The 22467-nt window shown below is 44.9% G+C and overlaps 1 protein-coding gene across 2 annotated transcripts in view; it reads left to right on the top strand.

Annotated features, from left to right (window-relative positions):
• Window positions 1-14798: 14798 nt before the first annotated feature.
• Window positions 14799-22467, top strand: part of PLA2G12B (phospholipase A2 group XIIB) — a 29920-nt gene continuing 22251 nt past the window's right edge. For both annotated transcript variants that reach the window (XM_040439012.1, XM_040439011.1), the window contains exon 1: window positions 14799-15099. In XM_040439012.1, coding sequence (XP_040294946.1) covers window positions 14871-15099 — 229 coding nt within the window. In that variant the 5' untranslated portion in view covers window positions 14799-14870. The remainder of the gene's footprint in view (window positions 15100-22467) is intronic.

The following is a 22467-nucleotide window of genomic DNA, read 5'->3' as shown; positions in this document are numbered from 1 at the left end:
CTTCCAAGAATGGAAAGCGAAGGTAGATCAAATCTACAACTTTGAAGAAATGACTAGCTGGATAAATAGAAGCCATGATAGCTTCCTAAAAGTCTGGAGATTCTGGGAAATTGTCATAACAGATGGATAGGAATTCACAGAGGAGTGAGTTGGAGGCAATATACTGACTCAATGTGAAAAGTATGAAATCAAGTTAAAACTAACTGAAAAGCAGATTATAGCTATCTAGATAAGATACGGAAAAATTGGCTGCCCCCCCCCCCCCCCCCTTTACATTACCCCATCCCTCCTTGTTCCTTCTCAAGGTTCTGATTCTATTAAGCAACAATAAGCTTGACATCCGGGGCAACCCAGAATATTATATTCAGGATATCTGATGTTAGAAGACAGAATATATGTACATTTGTAACCAAATGAGATCTCCTCTTAACCACCTCAGCCCCCATGGCTTAAACACCCTGAAAGACCAGGCCACTTTTTACACTTCTGACCTACACTACTTTCATTGTTTATTGCTCGGTCATGCAACTTACCACCCAAATGAATTTTACCTCATTTTCTTCTCACTAATAGAGCTTTCATTTGGTGGTATTTCATTGCTGCTGACATTTTTACTTTTTTTGTTATTAATCGAAATTTAACGATTTTTTTTGCAAAAAAATGACATTTTTCACTTTCAGTTGTAAAATTTTGCAAAAAAAAACGAGATCCATATATAAATTTTGCTCTAAATTTATTGTTCTACATGTCTTTGATAAAATAAAAATGTTTGGGTAAAAAAAAAAAATGGTTTGGGTAAAAGTTATAGCGTTTACAAACTATGGTACAAAAATGTGAATTTCCGCTTTTTGAAGCAGCTCTGACTTTCTGAGCACCTGTCATGTTTCCTGAGGTTCTACAATGGCCAGACAGTACAAATACCCCACAAATGACCCCATTTCGGAAAGTACACACCCTAAGGTATTCGCTGATGGGCATAGTGAGTTCATAGAACTTTTTATTTTTTGTCATAAGTTAGCGGAAAATGATGATTTTTTTTTTTCTTACAAAGTCTCATATTCCACTAACTTGTGACAAAAAATAAAAACTTCCATGAACTCACTATGCCCATCAGCGAATACCTTGGGATGTCTTCTTTCCAAAATGGGGTCACTTGTGGGGTAGTTATACTGCCCTGGCATTCTAGGGGCCCAAATGTGTGGTAAGGAGTTTGAAATCAAATTCTGTAAAAAATGGCTGGTGAAATCCGAAAGGTGCTCTTTGGAATGTGGGCCCCTTTGCCCACCTAGGCTGCAAAAAAGTGTCACACATGTGGTATCTCCGTATTCAGGAGAAGTTGGGGAATGTGTTTTGGGGTGTCATTTTACATATACCCATGCTGGGTGAGAGAAATATCTTGGCAAAAGACAACTTTGTATAAAAAAATGGTAAAAGTTGTCTTTTGCCAAGATATTTCTCTCACCCAGCATGGGTATATGTAAAATGACACCCCAAAACACATTCCCCAACTTCTCCTGAATACGGAGATACCAGATGTGTGACACTTTTTTGCAGCCTAGGTGGGCAAAGGGGCCCATATTCCAAAGAGCACCTTTCGGATTTCACTGGTCATTTTTTACAGAATTTGATTTCAAACTCCTTACCACACATTTGGGCCCCTAGAATTCCAGGGCAGTATAACTACCCCACAAGTGACCCCATTTTGGAAAGAAGACACCCCAAGGTATTCGCTGATGGGCATAGTGAGTTCATAGAAGTTTTTATTTTTTGTCACAAGTTAGTGGAATATGAGACTTTGTAAGAAAAATAAATAAAAAAATCATCATTTTCCACTAACTTGTGACAAAAAATAAAAAAATTCTAGGAACTCGCCATGCCCCTCACGGAATACCTTGGGGTGTCTTCTTTCCAAAATGGGGTCACTTGTGGGGTAGTTATACTGCCCTGGCATTTTCCAGGGGCCCTAATGTGTGGTAAGTAGGTAAATGACCTGTGAAATCCTAAAGGTGCTCTTTGGAATCTGGGCCCCTTTGCCCACCTAGGCTGCAAAAAAGTGTCACACATCTGGTATCTCCGTATTCAGGAGAAGTTGGGGAATGTGTTTTGGGGTGTCATTTTACATATACCCATGCTGGGTGAGAAAAATATCTTGGCAAAAGACAACTTTTCCCATTTTTTTATACAAAGTTGGCATTTGACCAAGATATTTCTCTCACCCAGCATGGGTATATGCAAAATGACACCCCAAAACACATTCCCCAACTTCTCCTGAGTACGGTGATACCAGATGTGTGACACTTTTTTGCAGCCTAGATGCGCAAAGGTGCCCAAATTCCTTTTAGGAGGGCAATTTTAGACATTTGGATACCAGACTTCTTCTCACGCTTTGGGGCCCCTAGAATGCCAGGGCAGTATAAATACCCCACATGTGACCCCATTTTGGAAAGAAGACACCCCAAGGTATTCAATGAGGGGCATGGCGAGTTCATAGAATTTATTTTTTTTTGGCACAAGTTAGCGGAGATTTATATTTTTTATTTTTTTCTCACAAAGTCTCCCTTTCCGCTAACTTGGGACAAAAATTTCAATCTTTCATGGACTCAATATGCCCCTCACGGAATACCTTGGGGTGTCTTCTTTCCGAAATGGGGTCACATGTGGGGTATTTATACTGCCCTGGCATTCTAGGGGCCCTAAAGCGTGAGAAGAAGTCTGGAATATAAATGTCTAAAAATTTTTACGCATTTGGATTCCGTGAGGGGTATGGTGAGTTCATGTGAGATTTTATTTTTTGACACAAGTTAGTGGAATATGAGACTTTGTAAGAAAAAAAAATAATAATTCCGCTAACTTGGGCCAAAAAAATGTCTGAATGGAGCCTTACAGGGGGGTGATCAATGACAGGGGGGTGATCAATGACAGGGGGGTGATCAATGACAGGGGGGTGATCAGAGAGTCTATATGGGGTGATCACCCCCCTGCAAGGCTCCATTCAGATGTCCGTATGTGTTTTGCGGATCCGATCCATGTATCCGTGGATCCGTAAAAATCATACGGACATCTGAATGCAGCCTGACAGGGGGGTGATCAATGACAGGGGGGGGTGATCAATGACAGGGGGGTGATCAGGGAGTCTATATGGGGTGATCACCCCCCCTTGAAGGCTCCAGGGAGACGCCTGTATGTGTTTTGCGGATCCGATCCATCTATCAGTGGATCCGTAAAAATCATGCGGACATCTGAATGGAGCTTTACAGGGGGGTGATCAATGACGGGGGGGTAATCAATGACAGGGGGGTGATCAGGGAGTCTATATGGGGTGATCACCACAGTCATTGATCACGCCCCTGTAAAGCTCCATTCAGACGTCCGTATGCGTTTTGCGGATCCGATCCATCTATCAGTGGATCCTTAAAAATCATGCGGACATCTGAATGGTCCCCTTACAGGGGGGTGATCAATGACAGGGGGGTAATCAATGACAGGGGGGTGATCAGGGAGTCTATATGGGGTGATCACCACAGTCATTGATCACGCCCCTGTAAGGCTCCATTCAGACGTCCGTATGCGTTTTGCGGATCCGATCCATCTATCAGTGGATCCGTAAAAATCATGCGGACATCTGAATGGAGCTTTACAGGGGGGTGATCAATGACAGGGGGGTAATCAATGACAGGGGGGTGATCAGGGAGTCTATATGGGGTGATCACCACAGTCATTGATCACGCCCCTGTAAGGCTCCATTCAGACGTCCGTATGCGTTTTGGGGATCCGATCCATCTATCAGTGGATCCGTAAAAATCATGCGGACATCTGAATGGAGCTTTACAGGGGGGTGATCAATGACAGGGGGGTAATCAATGACAGGGGGGTGATCAGGGAGTCTATATGGGGTGATCACCACAGTCATTGATCACGCCCCTGTAAGGCTCCATTCAGACGTCCGTATGCGTTTTGCGGATCCGATCCATCTATCAGTGGATCCGTAAAAATCATGCGGACATCTGAATGGTCCCCTTACAGGGGTGTGATCAATGACAGGGGGGTAATCAATGACAGGGGGGTGATCAGGGAGTCTATATGGGGTGATCACCATAGTCATTGATCACGCCCCTGTAAGGTTCCATTCAGACGTCCGTATGCGTTTTGCGGATCCGATCCATCTATCAGTGGATCCGTAAAAATCATGCGGACATCTGAATGGAGCTTTACAGGGGGGTGATCAATGACAGGGGTGTAATCAATGACAGGGGGGTGATGAGGGAGTCTATATGTGGTGATCACCACAGTCATTGATCACGCCCCTGTAAGGCTCCATTCAGACGTCCATATGTGTTTTGCGGATCCGATCCATCTATCAGTAGATCCGTAAAAATCATGCGGACATCTGAATGGAGCTTTACAGGGGGTTGATCAATGACAGGGGGGTAATCAATGACAGGGGGGTGATCAGGGAGTCTATATGGGGTGATCAGGGAGTCTATATGGGGTGATCAGGGGTGATCAAGGGTATATAAGGGGTTAATAAGTGACAGGGGGGGGTGTAGTGTAGTGGTGCTTGGTGCAACATATTACTGAGCTACCTGTGTCCTCTGGTGGTCGATCCAAACAAAGGGGACCACCAGAGGACCAGGTAGCAGGTATATTAGACGCTGTTATCAAAACAGCGTCTAATATACCTGTTAGGGGTTAAAAAAAACACATCTCCAGCCTGCCAGCGAACGATCGCCGCTGGCAGGCTGGAGATCCATTCTCTTACCTTCCGTTCCTGTGTGCGCGCGTTCACAGGAAATCTCGGCTCGCGCGAGATGACGCATATATGCGTTACTCTGCGCAGGGCTGCCGCCTCCGGAACGCGAATCTGCGTTAGGCGGTCCGGAGGCGGTTAAACACATATGTACATCATATATATTTTGTAACAACTGTTATTTACGGCTACCTTAGACCTATGTCGATTGCGAGAAAATTATCAGATTGTAACTGAAATGTTTATCGAATTTGATAAAAAATACTGAAAATAAAGTATTTACAAAAAAAATAAAAAAAATACTGCTGTTAAATTGTTGGTTGACAAAAGCACACTTTTTGTGTTAGATACACGTAGTAAATTTTTGGCCTGCGTTGCATTACTGACAGTCCACTACAACCATTAAATACTGCTGTTAGATTGTTGCTTGAAAAAAAGCACACTTTTTGTGCTAGATAGTACATTTGCAGCCTGCGCTGCATTTCTGATAGTCCAATAAAACCAGTCAATACTGCTATTACATTGTTGGTTGAGAAATTCATTTTTTGTGACCGTGAAGTAAGTGTATTAAATTCGCCTGTCACACTGTTGTGTGACCAAGAATTTTTTTCTCTTTATGACACTGCCACAGCCTTACTGTCAGTGAACTTAATTGTTGACTATTGGTGGTTACATTGTCGCCTGACATAAACCACCTGTTAGTTTGATAGGTGAACGCAAAGAATGAGGAGTGTGTCAAATAAGGGACGTGGCCCTGGTTGTGGTGCTGCTGGTGTTGGTGGAGCTCCTGTTGCAGGAAGAGGACGTGGTCGATCTGTGCCAGCTACACGCACAAGTGAAACACCTTCCTCAGGTACGAGTAGGCGACAGAACCTTCAGCGTTATTTGGTAGGCCCGAATGCCGCTCTACGAATGGTGAGGCCAGAACAAGTACAGGCGATAGTAGATTGGGGGGCTAACAGTGCCTCCAGTTCCTTCACATTGTCTCCCACCCAGTCCCCTGCTGAAAGATCAGAGTTGGCACCTGAAGCCCATGGCCATCAGTCTTTCACCTCACGCCCTTACAAATCAGCCAAGCAGTCTGAGCCCCAAGTCATGCAGCAGTCTCTTATGCTTTTTCATGACTCTGCTAGCAGGGTTTCCCAGGGCCATCCATATAGCCCTGCCCCAGAAGTGGAAGAGATTGAGTGCACTGATGCCCAACCACTTATGTATCAGGATGAGTACATGGGAGGACCACCGCAGCACGTCTTGGATGATGATGAAACACAGGTGCCAACTGCTGTGGCTTTCTGCAGTGTGCAGACCGACAAGGAGGGCAGGGGTGAAGACTAGGTAGAAGATGATGTGGAGGACGATGAGGTCCTTGACCCCACATGGAATCAAGGTCATGCAAGTGACCTGTGTAGTTCGGAGGAAGAGGCGGTGGTCGCACAGAGCAACCAGCACAGCAAAAGAGGGAGCAGGGTTCAAAAGCGGAGCGGCCGTCCCCTAGACAGTACGGCTGCTACTGCCCACCGCACCAAGGGACCGAGCACACCAAAGCCAGCTCCAAGGAGTTCCCTGGCATGGCAGTTCTTCAGACAATGTGCTGATGACAAGACACGATTGGTTTGCACGCTGTGCAATCAGAGCCTGAAGCGAGGCATAAATGTTCGAAACCTGAGGACAACCTGCATGACCAGGCATCAAAGTGCAAAGCATGAGCTGCAGTGGAGTAGACACCTCAAAAACCAAGAAAGGTCTCTGGCTCCTCCTGCTTCCTCTTCTGCTGCAGTATCGGCCTCTTCATCCCCCTCTGGAGTGACAGTGGCACCTGCCACCCAGCAAACAGAGGATGTGCCAGCAACGCCACCACCTCGGTCACCAAGCATCTCCACAATGTCCCATGGAAGCGTTCAGCTGTCTGTCTCCCAAACGCTGGAGCAAAAGAGGAAGTACCCCCCTACCCACCCACGATCCCTGGCCCTGAATGCCAGCATTTCCAAATTCCTGGCCTTTGAAATGCTGTCATTCTGTCAGGTGGACATGGACAGTTTTAAGAATCTGATGGCGGTGTCTGTCCCACAGTACGTTGTGCCCAGACGCCACTACATTTCCATGTGAGCCATCCCATCCCTGCACAACTAAGTGGGGGACAAAATCAGGTGTGCACTGCGCAACGCCATCTGTGGCAAGGTCCACTTAACTACGGATACGTGGAACAGTAAGAACGGTCAGGGACGTTATATATCCCTAACAGCACACTGGGTAAATGCAGTGGCAGCTAGCTGGGCCTGAGGCGGATAGCAGTTTGGCGCATTTCCTTCCACCAGGATTGCAGGGCATTTCTCTTTACCTCCTGTTGCTTCCTCCTACTACTCTGCTTCCTCATCCTCTACCGCCTCCTCATTCGGTCAGCGTAACACCTTCTGCACCAACTTCAGCACAGCCAGGGGTAAACGACAGAAGGCAGTTTTGAAACTTGTCTGTTTGGGGGACAAACCCCACACCCCGCAGGAGCTGTGGACGGGCATGGAACAACAGACCGATAAGTGGTTGGTGCCAGTGGGCCTCAAGCCCGGCCTGGTGGTGTGCGATAATGGGCGAAATCTCGTAGCAGCTCTGGGCCTAGCCGGTTGGACGCACATCTCTTGCATGGCGCATGTGCTGAATTTGGTGGTGCAGAAATTCCTGAAAATTACCCCAATATGTCAGAGCTGCTGCAGAAAGTGCAGGCCGTCTGTGCGCGTTTTCGGTGTTCTCACCCTGCTGCTGCTCGCCTGTCAGCACTGCAGCGTAACTTCGGCCTTCCCGCTCACCGCCTCATATGCGACGTGCCCACAAGGTGGAACGCCACCTTGCACATGCTGGCCAGACTGTGCGAACAGCAGCAGGCGATAGTGGAGTTTCAGCTACATCACGCATGGGTGAGTCGCTCGGCGGAACAGCCCCACTACACCACCAATGAGTGGGCCTCCATGCTAGACCTGTGTGCCTTGTTGCGCTGTTATAAGTACTCCACCAACATGGCCAGTGCCGATGACGCCGTTCTCAGCGTTACTATCCCACTTCTATGCCTCCTTGAAAAAACACTTCGGGCGATGACGGAAGAGGATGTGGCACAGGAGGAGGAGGAAGAGGGATCATTTACAAGGGTTTCAGGCCATTCATTCACAAGTGGATGTGAGGGTGGATTCCTGCATCAACATACGCCAGGTACACAATTGTCCAGCCAGGGCACAGTTCTGGAGGATGAGGAGGTGGAGGATGAGGAGGAGGAGGAGATGGAGGAGGAGGAACCGTGTTCACAGCAGGGTTGCACCCAAACCAGCTCATGGGCATCACTGGTGCGTGGCTGGGGGGATACAGAGGACACAGACGATACACCTCCCACAGAGGACAGCTTGTCGTTGCCTCTGGGCAGCCTAGCACACATGAGCGATTACATGCTGCAGTGTCTCCGCAACGACCGCCGAGTTGGCCACATTCTAACTTGTGCTGATTACTGGGTGGGCACGCTGCTGGATCTCCGTTACAAGCACAACGTACCGTCCTTAATTCCATCACTGGAGTGTGAACGGAAGATGCGCGAGTACAAGCACACGCTGGTAGATGCTCTGCTGATGGCATTCCCACCTGACAGCGGGGGCTCAGTGGAAGCACAAGGCAAAGGCTGAGGAGGAGGAAGAGGTCGCCAACGCAACTGGGGCACCGCCAGCACCTCAGAAGGCAAGGTTAGCATGGCCGAAATGTGGAAAAGCTTTGTCAATATGCAGTACGCCAGTCCTTCAGGGTGAGCGAGTGTGAGGTCACGGGGGTCAGTTAACAGACCGAGGGTTGCTCTTAGTACTCACAGTTTGTAGTATACCCTGGGCAGGCGTACAGCAGTGATGAAAAGGCTGGCACGTAGATCCTCTGGGGCACTCTCTAGATATAGGGACCAGGCCGGGTGATAGGTGAGGTGCCCTGGGTGTTGAAAGTTTAGCGTGCCTGTGGCAAGATCCCTTACAGTTCGTGACGCCAGTGCCGGTAACGGTGGCACACCGATTGTTAGGATGAATAAGGGAGGTACACACGGTTGTAGTGAACTAGAATTCTTCTTTACTGAACAGTTCAACTATGTACAAACTCCAGACAGTTCCATAAGAAGAATATTTGGTAACAGGCAGGCTTTACATAGGTGGCAGGTAGAATCCTAGCAAGATAACTCAGGGGGAATTAAACTCACAGATCAGGCTGTACTTTCTGCAGAATCCTGTCTGGCTTTCTCCAAGGCCCGTATGCCTAATAGCTGGCTTTATCCTTGGGTAGGGAAACCTCCTCTGGTATAAATCCTCTGCTGAAAAATAAACTTCTGCCCCTCAGCTTTCCACTTGGCTGTATAGGATTAGCACTGCTCTGTACTCTGCAGGGTGCAGGATGACTTCAGGAGGAAACTTCTTCTCCTGGACTCAGGTTGGGAACCTGGACTATCTAGCTGCATGGTAGAAGCTAACGCTCAGCTACTACCTGACTGGAGTCAACACTGACCTCTCCCACTCTCTCCCTGGACTGGACCTGTCTATATATACTAGGGGGTTCCCTAGATCCCTTTACAGCCTAGGAGGAGAACCTACACCCCTAGCAGGCCTGGTACACAGGAATTAACATGAAAATATGCATTACAATGCAATACCAAACACCATGACCATGTTCCACAAGAGGTGGGGAACAACATGACCCAATTGACCCTTGAGTAGTGTCCACCTTTACGTAGTGGGACATTACAAGTACGCCACAACAACCAGCACCACCAGCTGATATGGAACGTCTTAGCAGGAGGCAGCATTTCACCAACATGGTGGAGCAGTATGTGTGCACACATCTACACGTACTGACTGATGGGTCTGCCCCTTCAACTTCTGGGTCTCCAAATTGGGCACATGGCCTGAACTTGCCCTTTACGCCTTGGAGGTGCTGGCCTGCCCTGCAGCCAGTGTATTGTCTGAATGTGTGTTTAGTGCGGCAAGGGGCGTCAACACAGACAAGCGCAGCAGCCTGTCCACAGCCAATGTGGACAAGCTCACGTTCATTAAAATGAACCAGGCATGGATCCCACAGTATCTTGTGCAGAATAGACATGTATACCGGCCTTAACCAGCCATTGTTATACTCCAGCGCACTTTCTCATTGTTTTATTTTTCCCCAATTTTTTTATTTTTTTTTTATTTCCCAATGTTTTGGGGTGTACCCTAATCTAAACAAAAAAATATATAAAAAATATATAAAATAAATAAAATAAAAAAATACCAGGGTTGGCTACCTCCTCCTCCACCGCCGCTTCCACCTACACCACCATGTCCATCGCCTCCTCAACCTCCTACTCCATATGGACCTCCACCTCCTAGATCAAGATTATTATTTTTTATTTTTTACGTATTTTATGTTATTTTAAGTCATTGCATTATCCACATTTGTTTGCTGAGCCCTTGCAATGCTCTTAAGCACATTTTGCTGCCTTTTGCAGTGAAAAATAATCAGTAAATACAACTTTGAAATTGTTTTTGCCATAAAGTACCTTTGCGGCTTGCGCTGTATTTGTGTTGGTGAAAGAAAATCAGTTAAATCCATCTGTTTCATTGTTAGTGAAAAAAATGTTTTTTCTTTGGCCAGAAAATACCTTTGCGGTCTGTGCTGCATATGTGACAGCCAGGCAAATAAATACACTAAATTCATCTGTTGGATTGTGGGGTGACATATTCACAGTTTGGTCTTTCAACTAACCCTGCGGCCTGCACTGCATATGTGACAGCCAGGCCAATAAATTCAGCAAATCCATCTGTTTGCGTGTGGGGTGACATTTCCACGGTTATCAGGCCAGTCATTCACAAGTGGCTCGGATGTTGGGTTCCTGCACAAACATAGGCCAGGTACACAATTGTACAGCCAGGGCACATGTGCAATACACCATTTTTACACCCCTGACACAGAAAGATTATTTATGTTCAATCTGTGGCTGACCTTCCTACAGCGATTTTTTGCTGGGCGCAATGCAACATGTAAAATAAATATAAATCATTTAATACTTAATCCGTCTGTTAGGCCTCTTTCACACGAGCGTGTCCGGATAAGGTCCGGATGCGTTGCGGCAAACCTGCGCGAGTAGGTACGCAATTGCAGTCAGTTTTGACTGCGATTGCGTTCCGTTGTTCAGTTTTTATCGCGCGGGTGCAATGTGTTTTGCACGCGCGTGATAAAAAACTGAATGTGGTACCCAGGCCCGAACTTCTTCACAGAAGTTCAGGTTTGGGTTCAAGGTTGTGTAGATTGTATTATTTTCCCTTATAACATGGTTATAAGGGAAAATAATAGCATTCTGAATACAGAATGCATAGTACAATAGGGCTGGAGGGGTTAAAAAAATTAATAAATAAATGTAACTCACCTTAATCCACTTGTTCGCGCAGCCGGCATCTCTTCTGTCTTGTTCTGTGATGAATAGGACCTTTGATAACGTCACTACGCTCATCACATGGTCCGTCACATGATCTTTTACCATGGTGATGGATCATGTGACGGACCATGTGATGAACGTAGTGACGTCATCAAAGGTCCTATTACTCACAGAACAAGACAGAAGAGAAGCCGGCTGCGCGAACAAGTGGATTAAGGTGAGTTAAAAATCGCACCGCATCCGCACTTGCTTGCGGATGCTTGCGATTTTCACGCAGCCCCATTCACTTCTATGGGGCCTGCGTTGCTTGAAGAATGCACAAAATAGAGCTTGCTGAGATTTTCACGCAACGCACAAGTGATGCATGAAAATCACCGCTCATGTGCACAGCCCCATAGAAATGAATGGGTCCTGATTCAGTGCGGGTGTAATGCGTTCAACTCAAACATTGCACCCGCGCGGAAAACTCGCCCGTGTGAAAGGGGCCTTAGTTCGGTGGGCGACAAAACAATTTTTTTGTGAAGTACACCTGCACCTGCATATGTGCCAGGGAAAATAATATAGTTAATCCGTCTCTGAGTTCAGGGGTTGACATATTTGCATATTTGGCTGTGATATACCCCTGCTCTACATAGCGGACAGGGAAATAAATTTCACTAATTCGTCTGTTACATTGTAATGTGACATTCACCAATTTTTGGCTGTGTATACCCCTGCTCTACATAGCGGACAGGGAAATAAATTTCACAAATGCGTCTGTTACATTGTTGGGTGACAAATTCTCATCTTTTGCGCTAGAAAGAACATTTGTGGCCTACGCTGCATTTATGACAGTCCAATAAAACCATTAAATACTGATGTTACATTGTTGGTTGAAGAAATAACACTTTTTGTGCTAGATAGTACAGTCGTGGTCAAAAGTTTTGAGAATTACATAAATATTGGAAATTGGAAAAGTTGCTGCTTAAGTTTTTATAATAGCAATTTGCATATACTCCAGAATGTTATGAAGAGTGATCAGATGAATTGCATAGTCCTTCTTTGCCATGAAAATTAACCTTATCCCAAAAAAACCTTTCCACTGCATTTCATTGCTGTCATTAAAGGACCTGCTGAGATCATTTCAGTAATCGTCTTGTTAACTCAGGTGAGAATGTTGACGAGCACAAGGCTGGAGATCATTATGTCAGGCTGATTGGGTTAAAATGGCAGACTTGACATGTTAAAAGGAGGGTGATGCTTGAAATCATTGTTCTTCCATTGTTAACCATGGTGACCTGCAAAGAAACGCGTGCAGCCATCATTGCGTTGCATAAAAATGGCTTCACAGGCAAGGATATTGTGGCTACTAAGATTGCACCTCAATCAACAATTTATAGGATCATCAAGAACTTCAAGAAAAGAGGTTCAATTCTTGTTAAGAAGGCTTCAGGGAGTCCAAGAAAGTCCAGCAAGCACCAGGATCGTCTCCTAAAGAGGATTCAGCTGCGGGATCGAAGTGCCACCAGTGCAGAGCTTGCTCAGGAATGGCAGCAGGCAGGTGTGAGCGCATCTGCACGCACAGTGAGGCGAAGACTTTTGGAAGATGGCCTGGTGTCAAGAAGGGCAGCAAAGAAACCACTTCTCTCCAAAAAAAAACACCAGAGACAGATTGATCTTCTGCAGAAAGTATGGTGAATGGACTGCTGAGGACTGGGGCAAAGTCATATTCTCCGATGAAGCCTCTTTCCGATTGTTTGGGGCATCTGGAAAAAGGCTTGTCCGGAGAAGAAAAGGTGAGCGCTACCATCAGTCCTGTGTCATGCCAACAGTAAAGCATCCTGAGACCATTCATGTGTGGGGTTGCTTCTCATCCAAGGGAGTGGGCTCACTGACAATTTTACCCAAAAACACAGCCATGAATAAAGAATGGTACCAAAACACCCTTCAACAGCAACTTCTTCCAACAATCCAACAACAGTTTGGTGAAGAACAATGCATTTTCCAGCAAAAGTGATAACTAAGTGGCTCGGGGACCAAAACTCCCCAGATCTTAATCCCATTGAGAACTTGTGGTCAATCCTCAAGAGGCGGGTGGACAAACAAAAACCCACTAATTCTGACAAACTCCAAGAAGTGATTATGAAAGAATGGGTTGCTATCAGTCAGGAATTGGCCTAGAAGTTGATTGAGAGCATGCCCAGTCGAATTGCAGAGGTCCTGAAAAAGAAGGGCCAACACTGCAAATACTGACTCTATGCATAAATGTCATGTAATTGTCGATAAAAGCCTTTGAAACGTATGAAGTGCGTGTAATTATATTTCACTACATCACAGAAACAACTGAAACAAAGATCTAAAAGCAGTTTAGTAGCAAACTTTGTGAAAACTAATATTTGTGTCATTCTCAAAACTTTTGGCCACGACTGTACATTTGCAGCTTGCGCTGCATTTCTGGCAGTCAAATAAAACCAGTAAAATACTGCTGTTACATTGCTGTTTGACTAATTCTAATTTTTTTGGACAGTGAAGTATTTGGATCATGGTGAGGGCATGGGAAGACAGTGAAAAAAAAAGTTACACCAAAAACAGTCTAAGGGCTCATGTACACGGTCGTGTTTTGCAGTCCACAAATCGCTGATCCGCAAAACACGGATTCCGCCTGAGGGCATGCCTCAATTTATTTTTGGCTCCTGTAGAAATGTTTTATCCTTGTCCACAAAATGAACAATAATAGGACATGAACACCAAGTCATTTCCGTTTTTTTGCGCCCCATTGGAATGAATGGTTCCGCATACGGGCCAAAAAAAACCAAAGCGAACGGACACGGACAAAAAATATGTTCATGTGCATGAGCCCTAAGGCCTCATGCACACAACCATATGAATTTTGCAGTCCGTAAAAAACGGATTCGCAAAAAATACAGATGATGTCCCTGTGCATTCCGTATTTTGTGGAACAGAACAGCTGGCCCCTAAATAGAACAGTACTATCCTTGTCCATAATGCAGACAATAATAGGACATGTTCTATTTTTTTGCAGAACGGAAATATGGACATATGGAAACGGAATGCACACGGAGTGACTTACATTTTTTTTGCGGACACACTGAAATGAATAGTTCCGTATACGGTCCGCAAAAAAAACTAAACAGATACGGAAAGAAAATACATTCGTGTGCATGAGCCCTAAGACAGTGACTTAACAAGGCCCAAAATAGATCTAGACAAAAATTTGTCGCAACAGTTTTCAAAAAAATAAAATAATCGCTCCAGTTTCTAGCATGTCATAAATGAAACAAAATTGTGGCGCGTCTACTTCGTATATTTGGCACAGCAAGCATGTACCACAAATGGTGCAAATCAAGACACTTTCTAGGCACAGCGATATTGATATAGTTATCTCACTGTTTGCAAAAAATAAAAACACTGCAAAAAACACATGTGGTTATTCTTGCGTTTTTTCCAGCCCAGTACTATTTCACGTTTTAAGGACCTTAATCCAAACATGTCCAGAATGAATCACCAGTTCAGATTCTGACTAATCAGCTCCTGGTCTGACTTCCACCATGGCCAACCTTTGTACTGGACGTTCCCTGCATTGTGATTATTGCTGTGACCTCACCTGAGTTACCATTTCAGTGTATAAAGTCCATTTTCAGGCATTATACAAAGTGTAGCCAGACAGCACAGAAAGTTTTCTCTGTACAGCCGAGCTCTCCGCACAGCATGAGGGGGATTATTAGAGTCGCCGTGCTTTGCCTGGCGTTTGGTATAGTAACTAGTACAGATGGTGTAACGCAGAATAGCACCTCTCCAAACCCCCCTGAAGATTCCTCGTCAGACTGGGGCATTGGATCAATACGAGATGGGTTCGAAGCAGTCAATGGTTATTTTGATTCCTTTTTGGAACTCCTGGGTGGAAGAAACGGAGTTTGCCAATACAAGTGCCGTTATGGTAAGTATCGTTATTGACCGTAGGCTAAGGTCTATATTCAATGCAGATTTTGAGGAAATGTCTACTGATGAAAGGGAATCTGTACTTTTTACGTCTACTTTTTAAAGGGAATCAATGTAAAGAAGCACAATGCCTGGTAGGGATTGAATAGACCAGGGGTCAGCAACCTTCGGCACTCCAGCTGTTGTGAAACTACAACTCCCAGCATGCTCCATTCACTTCTATGGGAGTTCTGAGAACAGCCAAGCAAGTGTGCACGCTGGGAGTAGTAGTTTTGCCACAGTTGGAGTGCCGAAGGTTGCTGATCCCTGGAATAGACTGTTAAAACAGTACTTTTCTTATGTAAAACCAATGCTGCATTCTACCAAAAATAATGTCTATCTCAATATGCCAGTGAGCCCTTAAGTGCATTGAGGGCGGGCCTTAGCACTCGGTGCACCCAAGCTCTTCAGATGAATCCTCTCCTTCCCTTCTGAATTATTTTCTTGCTTGGCCATGTAATCTCACGTCTGTGTCACACGTTACTGTATCGACTCGTGCAGTACAGGACCTGGTTCCTGGGCAGGAGAAAAGGTCTGTAGATACCTGGTCCGGTCAATCAGACAAGGGAACAAAAGAATTCACAGCCGTAGAGCTTGGGTTCACCAAGGGGCAAATGCCCTCCCTCAGCGCACGTAAAAGCTCATTTTCATCTTATAAAATTTTGGCAGATTGTGGCAACATTTTTTTCATAAGAAAAGTACCATTTTAACAGTCTATTCAATCTCAGCCATTGTGCTTACATAGGCAATATCTTGATGAAATTCCCTTTAAAAAGTAGATGTAAAAAGTACTTTGTGTCTGTGGGAGAAACTGGGAATACTGGGAACTGATCAAAGTCTCCATTGTAGATGCAGGAGGTAAGTTAACCCCAAACATCTGAATGATGAACTGGGCATACACTTTTCAGATTGGCCAATCCAATGTATATGGGCAAAGCACAGCAGGCAAGGTGTGTGTTAGCATGCCCAATCCTTTGTTCCCCTGGGAGATAACCACTCCAGAGTTGAACTATCAACCTATCCCCCAGTATCATGGATCAGTAGAAAACCTGACCACTGTTAGAGCTCATGCCCACAAACGTGAGGGCTCTATCTGCGGACTGCAAATGGCGGGTTAGGGTTGTGCATTCCGCGCTGTGGACCCATTGACATGGAGTAGTCCGCGATCCGCAAAATATGGACGAAGATAGGACATGTCCTATCTTTTGTGGAGCAGAGGCACATATTGGAAGCAGTATGAAGCGCTTTAGTGGGCTTTCGGGTCTGTGCTTCCGCAAAGAAAAAGATAAGACATGTCCTATGTTTTGCCGTATCTTGCAAATCACAGACCAATTCAAGTCAATGGGTCCGCATCCACCGCACGGAGTGCACATGGCCAGTGCCCCTTATGGGTATGAGCCCGTAGTCTGACCCTCATTATCTTCAGGGTGCTCACATGCTGATCTATAGGGAACCCTAAGTGCAGAGCTGTAGCTAGGCTTTCCTTCACCCAGAGAAAAGGTTCAGTTCTAAACGCCCTGGGCCTGGTTGTTTGTGCTGATGCTGGTTTGGAAGGATGTCCTATTGTCCTCTGTCTAGCGGCGACCAAGCAGGAGGCATAATGCAAGATCATAGCTGCTCCAAGAATCTAAGTTCCTGGAGATCTGCCATAAGGTGCTGCAAGACATGAACATGAACCAGCTTCAAAAAGAATGAAAAGAATGAAGCCTTTGAACAGATCGCTCATGGATGGCACCCATGTGTTTCCTATGTATTACTGTGCACCCGTTCTCTTGAAACTCAATTTTAAATATTGCATGCGGCAATTTTCTCTGCACAGGCCAATGGTTCTTACAGAAAATCACACATGTGAATTGGCTATAATAGGTCGGTGAACATCGCATGAATGAGCCTTTAAAGTAAGGCCTCTTTCACGCAACCGTATGGCTTTTTCAGTGTTTTGCGGTCTGTTTTTCACGGATCCGTTGTTATGTTGTGTTTTCGTTTATGTTCCGTTTTTCCGTATGGCATATACAGTATACAGTAATTACATAGAAAAAATTGGGCTGGGCATAACATTTTCAATAGATGGTTCCGCAAAAACGAAATGGATACGGAAGACATACGGATGCATTTCCGTATGTGTTCCGTTTTTTTTGCGGACCCATTGACTTAAATGGAGCCACGGAACGTGATTTGCGGGCCATAATAGGACATGTTTTTTCTTTCAGCGGAATGGAAAAACAGAAATACAGAAACAGAATGCATACGGAGTACATTCAATTTTTTTCACGGAACCATACGGACCGTATACGGAACGCAAAAAACGGTTGTGTGAAAGAGGCCTAACCTTGTACATCTAAAACGAGCAGTACACAGTTGTCTTTTAAACCTACTTTATGACACTCGCACACCGCCTATGAATCCATTTATATTATACTATAAAAGAAGCATGTTATCTGCTGTTTTACCGGTCTTAATAAGTCCCTGCGCTGGCGGTGGATCCACCAAAGTTATGTAGAGGTCCTGGGCCCCCTTGCTGGCGTAGATTTAGACCATTTTCTACACCTAAAACAGACTTGATGAAATAACGAATGAGACAGGCCTGCCAGCCCCTCCCCTTTCCCCACCCACACCACTCCCACCATTGTACAATTGGCGTGAGTGGGGACAAGTCGCAGATTGCTGCACAAAGAATCTTTGCGCCACAATATGCACCAGAAATACCCCTAATATAAACAAATTTTTGTTAGTAAATGACCCCCTAAATGTTGACCCTCTACTTCAGACACAACCAGACTTGTGTGCACAACCATAACATGCTTATTATCATACATTGTGTAATGTGTTATTGATTATTTATCATAATATTTCTATCACCTTAAATTATAATTTGTGTATAATGTATTCTTAAAAATTAGTTGCCCCTCATTATATAAAAAAATTGTTTGCTATTTGGATGGAGTTAATGGGGTTATCCTTGAAAAGATAATGAGGAGTTATCCTCAGAATAAGTCATTATCATCACATCGGTGGGGGTCCAAGTTCCGGCACCCCTGCCGATGGGCTGTTCCAGCCACTGCAGTCACTGGAGCTCTGATGAGTGATGCAGACTCCCAGCAGATTTACAAGGACAGCGCCGTACATGGTATAGTGGCAGTGCTTGGTATTGCACCTAAGACCCATTGACTTGAATGCGGCTGAGCTGCAGCTAGACTATGTGACCGATGTACAGTGATGATACTGGCCTAGGAGGAGGCCCGGGTGCTCAAGGACTCTTCTAACAGCTGATCAGCGGGGGTCCTGAGTATCTCACTCACGCAAATCTGATACTGATAAACCTATCCTCAGTATAAGGCCTCTTGCACACGACCGTATGGCTTTTTCAGTATTTTGCGGTCCGCAAAAAATATGAATGACGTCCGTGTGCATTCCGTTTTTTTTCCGGAACGGAACAGCTGGCCCCTGATAGAACAGCACTATCCTTGTCCGTTATGCGGACAATAATAGGACATGTTCTATCTTTGAACGGAACGGAAAATGGAAATACGGAAATGGAAGGCATACGGAGTACCTTCCGTTTTTTGTGGATCCATTGAAATGAATGGTTCCGTATACGGAAAGCAAAAACCGGAACGGAACGTAAACGACCGTATGGCTTTTTCTGTATTTTGCGGTCCATTTTTTATGAATCATTTTTTTCAGTTTTTTGTTTCAGTAGTGTTTCCGCTTCCGTTCCGTTGTGCCGTTCCGTTTTTTCATTTGGTTTCCGTTTGTGATCAGTTCTTTTGCTGACCGCAAACGGAAACGGAAGCATACAATAATGTTTAAACAGTAAGTACATAAAAAAATTGGGCTGGGCATAAAATTGTGGGCAAAAACAAAACAGATACGGAAGACATATGAATGCATTCCGTATGCATTCCTTTTTTTTGGCGGACCCATTGACTTGAATAGAGGCACGGATCATTATTTGCGGGCAATATTAGGACATGTTCTATGTTTGAACAGAACGGAAATACGGAAATGGAAGGCATACGAAGTACCCTCCGTTTTTTTTTGCGGATCCATTAAAATGAATGGTTCCATATACGGTCCTTATACGGAACGCAAAAAACGGAAAAAACAACGTTCTTCTAGCCATCCAAGACTGGTGTATGTGCAAATTGTGTAAGGGTATGAACGTGCGGTCCGGGTGTACACAAGTAAAGCTGCAAGATCTCCGTGTCTGGCCAATTAAACACGAGATGTACTGGGAAAGGAAAACTGACCAATTCAGGACTGGTATTTGCTGGGCAACTTGTCTTGCCCTTAGGCCTCATTCAGATGGCTGGAATGTACACAGATAGTGTCCCTATTACAGCCACAAATACTCAAGATCCCTGTATGGCTGTCTGAATGAGACCTAAGGCTCAGTGTTTAAGAACAATTGCATTCCTGGTAATCCGCCAATATAATGTTATTATCCAAATCATTATAACTTTGGGACTGATCTTACGCTGGGTTCACACCTGAGCGTTTTACAGCGCGTTCCTACGCGCTGTAAAACGCTCAACAGGCAAGAACCAATGATTCCCTATGGGAATGGTTCTCACCTGAGCGTTTTACAGCGCGTACTAACGCGCTGTAAAACGCCCTACGCCCCAAGAAGTACAGGAGCTTCTTTGGGGCGTAGTGTCGCGCGTTCCCGTACATAGACTTCCGGGAACGCGCGACAATGGGCGTTCGCTTGCACAGGAGCCGTGTATGTGAGACCCCCTTAGAATCGCGCATACAGAGCGCTCCATCCAGTACGCTCAGGTCTGAAATGTTGAATTTCTTGCCGATCTTTATCTTAATAATTAGAGTACTTTTCCTAAAGCTGCTAGAGAGAATGAGTAAATCCAGATGTGTAAACACAAAAAGATTACAAGTGTTTTATTTTATGGCCATGTGAACCTGAATAACACAAAATCTGATGCAAGAGGCTGTAATTAGGTCATATGTAGGAGAGCTCCAAAGGTTGCGGACACTGGGCTGCTGTTCAGACGCTTGTTTACCGAACATCTTCTAATAGAGAAAACGTACTATTTCATATAGATTTATTTTCATGGACATCAGTGTACAATAAACAAATGTATGTCATTGTGGCTCTTAAATTTTAATACCAGGAAAAGCTGCTTTAACTATAGGCAAATGGTGCACCTGCAGCAGGCCCTCCTGAAAGCAGCCCCCCACACACTCCGTGGCAGCAATGTTTTGCATCATTTAGACATAGATACAGTTCAAATGATAACAATATAGTTGAAAACTATTACTTTCTGTGTGATGCATGAGCAGCAATGCAGAAGAGAGAGGGGCCTTGTTCCTTTTGATGGACCTGTGGTCTCATGATCAGGTCGTTAAAGGGAATCTGTGAACAAGTTGATGCTGTCCTGACTTCCACGTCCTAACAGCTCCAGTGGGTGCCCATGAGTCCTGATATTGATGAGCTCTCAGCTCTCCTTGTCCTCTGCCGCTGAGTGACAACTGAAATCAGCAGCAGCTGGGCGGGGAGAGCCGGGAGCTCATCAGTATCAGGACTGATCGCTATGTACTGTGTAATGAACAGCACTGGAGCACAGTCCCTGGATCTGAATACTTTTGTAATTGCATGTAATTAAAAATTTAGTATAGCCAGTATTTTCCTTATTTTTTGTGCATCTCACTGAGCTGGTCAAACATACTCAGTCTAAATCTTGGCTACCAGCCATATCTTCTTTTAGAACCTGTAGCAGTTACAGGGAGAGAGATACAGCAGAAAGGACATGCCCCCTGAGCTGCTAGGCTCAAGATATTCTTACAGAGCAATTGGAGCAATAAATGTGGAGATCTCTGGATCCATGTGAGGTACAGGGCTGGTTCTAGCTTTATTATACTGAGATTGTCATGTACTATATGATGTCTGATTTTAATCTTTTAGATCAATCAGGGGGTCTGGTCTGAGGCTGTTATTTAGGGGGTTCTGTATTTGTTTAGAGGGTCTAGGTTTCTGCTTATTTAGGGAGGTCCTGTTTGGGCTTCTATTGGTTAAAGGGTCTGTATTTATTCTGGAGTTTGTATTTATTTTCAGGTCTTGGGCCTGAATTTTTTCTTGGATCTGTATTCATTCAGAGGTCTGGTCTGAGTTATGTATTTATTCTAGGGTCTGTATTTAGGGTGTCTCACTGGGACTGTATTCTGGGGTCTCGTTTGTGGTTGATTTATTTTGGGGTTTGGTGTCTACTTGTTTTGGGTCTGGTCTGAGTCTATACTTTGAGTTGCCAGATACTGATGTGTGGAATAGCATAGTCTATTACTGTATTACATAGTTCGTAAGGCTGAAAACAAACATTTGTTCATCCAGTTCAGCCTATTATCCTGAAAGTTTGATCCAGAAAAAGGCAAAAAAATACCATACACAATATACTGGCTATACAGTGGCCTTCACTGGTGTAATGTAACACCCATGGACATGTTTGACGTGTAGGTCGAAAGCTTCATGACATAAACAATACATAGCCTAAATCTATGGGGGTATTATTATTACCATTTGGAGAACAACGGAAGCAGAATTACTGCTGTGCGGAGCACTAAGAAGAGTACTGTCACAGTGTGGGGCCTAAATGGGGACCATATTTCTGCATGGAGCACAGAAGAGGTCATGTTTAGGTCGGAAGCTTCATGACATAAATGATACATAGCCTAAATCTATGGGGGTATTATTATTACCATTTGGAGAACAACGGAAGCAGAATTACTGCTGTGTGGAGCACTAAGAAGAGTACTGTCACAGTGTGGGGCCTAAATGGGGACCATATTTCTGCATGGAGCACAGAAGAGGTCATGTTTACCGAGGAACCATTTTAGGCACTATTGCTCTCTGGGCATAATTTCAGACACTGTCACAGTTTAGGGCAATGTTCCTCAACTCCGGTCCGCAGGGCCCACCTGCCAGTCATGTTTTCAGGATTTCCTTAGTATTTAGCAGGTGATAGAATTAGTGTCAGTGCATCAGGACTTACCACAAGTAATCATTCTGTGGGATATTCTCAAATCATGACCGGAAGGTGGGCCCTGAGGACTGAAGTTGAGGAACACTGGTCTAGGGCATCTGTTTGACCTTATTATATTTGTGGACACCATTATTTTGGGGTCACTCTCTATGTGGTACTTCTATTAACTTCTGAACTACAGTATTTTAGGGCATTTTCAACACAGCAGGTGCAGTGATGGGGCATTAATACACACATCATTGAGGGCAGCAGTAAGGTGTAGAATTTGGGGTGTAGAGGGTGGAGAATAGGTAGGGATGGAGCTGGAAAAGTGAGGCGCCAAATATGTCTGTCAG

The sequence above is a fragment of the Bufo bufo genome, chromosome 6, assembly GCF_905171765.1.
Source record: "Bufo bufo chromosome 6, aBufBuf1.1, whole genome shotgun sequence".
Lineage (NCBI taxonomy): Eukaryota > Metazoa > Chordata > Amphibia > Anura > Bufonidae > Bufo > Bufo bufo.
This window is presented reverse-complemented; position numbering and strand designations above follow the sequence as displayed.